This window comes from Drosophila obscura, unplaced genomic scaffold, assembly GCF_018151105.1.
Source record: "Drosophila obscura isolate BZ-5 IFL unplaced genomic scaffold, ASM1815110v1 contig_87, whole genome shotgun sequence".
Taxonomy (NCBI): domain Eukaryota; kingdom Metazoa; phylum Arthropoda; class Insecta; order Diptera; family Drosophilidae; genus Drosophila; species Drosophila obscura.
In genome coordinates this window covers 2,583,223-2,586,779 of record NW_024542880.1, presented here as the reverse complement: position 1 = coordinate 2,586,779, position 3,557 = coordinate 2,583,223, and the positions used below count along the sequence as shown (strand labels likewise).

At 38.5% G+C, this 3,557-nt stretch overlaps 1 protein-coding gene across 1 annotated transcript; it reads left to right on the top strand.

The window, feature by feature from the left end:
* Positions 1 to 1,598: 1,598 nt before the first annotated feature.
* On the top strand, positions 1,599 to 3,055 carry LOC111078894 (glyceraldehyde-3-phosphate dehydrogenase 2). Its single transcript, XM_022373825.1, has 2 exons — positions 1,599 to 1,704; positions 1,793 to 3,055. Exon 2 carries the CDS (start codon positions 1,829 to 1,831, stop codon positions 2,825 to 2,827), a length of 999 nt encoding a protein of 332 aa, XP_022229517.1. The 5' UTR covers positions 1,599 to 1,704; positions 1,793 to 1,828; the 3' UTR covers positions 2,828 to 3,055.
* The last annotated feature ends 502 nt before the right edge of the window (positions 3,056 to 3,557 follow it).

Below are 3,557 nucleotides of genomic sequence, written 5' to 3'. Positions count from 1 at the left end.
CTTTCGCATCTCGTCATGAATCGAACATGTCGAAAAAATGCCGAACGTCTGAGGCCCACGACCCGAACGTCTCAGCACCACAGCCGAATGGTCCCAGCACCCTAGCCGAAGACCTGGGGGTGCTGGGACAGAAACCTCAGCTGCGCCCCTTTCGTTGTATGAACTGGCACATCTATATGTATACTGTATGGTTAGTGCTTTTACTCATATCCGAAAAAAAAACGAGAAGGAACGTGTGAGTCGCTTCTAAAGACGCGACTCTACTTATACCCGTACTCAGTCAGTATTTACATTTTTGAACATATGATTTTTTAGAATTTTAGCATTAAAAAAAAAATTTTACATTTTAAATTTTTTTGGTACATCTGTTATATTTATTATATATTATATATTATGTATATAATGTATGTATATAAACATATGTATGTATATACTTTGTGGGGTCGGAAACGCTTTCGTCTGGCTGTTACACACATCACCACAAAACTAATATATCCCCAAACTCTTTAAGTACATGGTAGAACGCAGCAATTTCCGCGGGTTTCTTTAATACCCGCCACTAAGTCTGTATATATGTACATATGTATGTTCTGTATGAGGGTGCGCCGAAAGTACCAAACTTTTGAAACTTCAGGAAACAGGTATACAAATACAGTAAAAATAACTACTCATAATGTCTGTTGGGTAGCATTTGCTCATGGTACTCGGAACATAAGGTATAGTTCTATCGCTCGTATGAATCTTATGACGTCACAAAGTATTTCTTAAAGTTTTGTTTTATCATAGTCCCGGTTTGAAAGAAGTCATTTTATTGTTACAATTTTTTTGTTTTAAAAGAAAGAAAGCAAGTGAGAGTTACATAGTATGTATGCTTGTGTGTGTGTACCTTTGTTCTTATTGGAACAATCGCGGATTGTATCCGTCATCGATCATTTATACCGCAGCGCTGCTTCTAGCTCAACTGGAAATCCAACTGGACGCATATATTTCTCTCGCTCTGACTGCAGGCATTTCCCATTAGGCAGCTTGTCAGTTATTAATGTCTTAAGCTGATTATAAACGACCCAGTGGCTGCACGTGAAGCAGTATCTGTGACTGTGAGACTGCACACTTTGTTCACACACTGCAGCATTTTGCAAGGAGCTTTGTTCAGACAAGGGACAAGAGAGAGAGAAATAGCTTAATGTTCATAACTCAGCAGACATATCTAAATCAGTTTGATATTCTGTGCAGCATATGCATGTATGATTGTATACGTGAAATGAGATAGTATGGCCGCTGCATCGTTTAAAAGCAGCTTTATGTCATACTATTTATCACAATATAAGTACATACTTATGTACATATGTATGTACATAAACTGGTTTAAATGATAAAAAAGGTGTTTTAAATCAAATTTATATTTTTTTAACTGTAATTTCTACATGAAATTAAAATTTTTTTTCTCAATACGGACAAAATAAAAGTGGCGTCATATTCGCAAAGAGAAGGGACCACGCCCGCTCTGCAACGCCACCTTTACCTAATTTCATTATGGTACAACAACGATTTTGATGAGAGGAAAAGCTCGCTCGCAGTGGTTGTTACGCTTGACGTAAACGTCCTTCAAATGACTTTGAAAATTTTCTCGGAATATTTTAACTCAACGAAAGTGTTCCATGCTTCTGAGATAGCACAGTCGATTCCTTGCAAGCGAACTGAACGGTAGTGAACTTACACTTCTTAACGGCTACTTATTACACTCTTTCAACTTACTAATTACATACATATGTGTAAAAATTTTTTTTTCTAGAAATTGTGCAAAACAACAATCATATCAAGTCAAAACATGTCGAAAATCGGTATTAACGGATTTGGACGCATCGGCCGCCTGGTACTTCGCGCCGCTATCGACAAGGGTGCCTCCGTTGTTGCCGTCAATGATCCATTCATTGATGTCAACTATATGGTATATCTCTTCAAGTTTGACTCAACTCATGGACGTTTCAAGGGTACTGTAGCCGCTGAGGGCGGTTTTCTGGTTGTGAACGGCCAGAAAATTACTGTTTTTAGCGAACGCGATCCAGCTAATATCAACTGGGCCAGCGCTGGAGCGGAATACGTGGTAGAATCCACTGGTGTATTCACTACCATTGAAAAAGCATCTACTCACTTAAAGGGCGGTGCCAAGAAGGTGGTAATTTCGGCACCATCTGCAGATGCACCTATGTTTGTGTGCGGCGTCAATTTGGATGCCTATAAACCCGACATGAAGGTTGTGTCGAATGCTTCCTGTACTACTAATTGCTTGGCTCCCTTAGCTAAGGTTATTAACGACAATTTTGAGATAGTTGAGGGTCTGATGACCACTGTACACGCCACTACTGCTACTCAGAAGACTGTCGATGGTCCATCCGGAAAATTGTGGCGTGATGGTCGTGGCGCTGCCCAAAATATTATACCTGCTGCCACTGGAGCTGCAAAAGCTGTTGGAAAAGTCATCCCTGCTCTAAACGGCAAATTGACTGGTATGGCTTTCCGGGTTCCCACACCAAATGTTTCTGTTGTCGATTTAACTGTACGCTTGGGCAAGGGCGCCAGCTATGATGAAATCAAAGCCAAGGTACAGGAGGCTGCAAACGGTCCTCTTAAAGGAATTCTTGGCTATACTGACGAGGAAGTTGTCTCGACTGATTTTCTTAGCGATACTCACTCTTCAGTTTTTGATGCTAAGGCTGGCATATCGCTTAACGACAAGTTCGTCAAATTAATTTCTTGGTATGACAATGAGTTCGGCTACTCGAACCGCGTCATTGATTTGATCAAGTATATGCAAAGCAAAGATTAAAAAGAAAGAATACTTGAAAAATATTAGCTTATTAGCGTTTACCGGAACCGAAACCCAACTGAGAGGAGAGAAAATAAGGGCAGGGCACAATTACCATGGTTACAATTATATACATAAGTCCCAATGGACCCGGTGAAGCAGAACTATTTAATAAATGCTTTTTATTGTTTTGCTCTTAAAGCTACAGCATTGGAACATTTTAAATACATACATTCATGCATATATAAATATGATTATTGTTATTAAATAAAGTTTCACTCTGTGTGTAGTTGTTAAAAATTTCAGGTTTTAGCATTTATATATAAGTCCACTTCAAATATAAAGTTTGGAAGATGGACACGTTGAAAAAATAACAAGGGATATGCTATTAATTAAAGTTTTTGGCTGGAAAATAGAAAGATCAATGGGTAACAGAGGTTACATCAATTCTCCAAGTTAGAGCTACTATGAGTACCACTTTACACAACAAAAAAACAGTTTCTCCTGCAAGCAATAATGTTTATTTTTTAATAATAAAAAAAGTTTCTTGTTGGCGTAATTTAGTGGCCATCAATATTAAAAATACTATACTACGTACAACTAAAGTAGTTATTGATTACGAACAGAATCCAAATAAGAGACAAGATAATCAATTTTGGTTTAGCACCGCTCATTGCGCCATCATTTTAATGCGAATACAAGCGGCATATGATTAGTGATTACATCCGGCACTAGTGGAGTGGAGCCCTTA

Bases quoted from the DNA above. Each gene is read 5' to 3' on its own strand.
- LOC111078894 (XM_022373825.1), top strand. From the start codon at position 1,829: ATGTCGAAAATCGGTATTAACGGATTTGGACGCATCGGCCGCCTGGTA.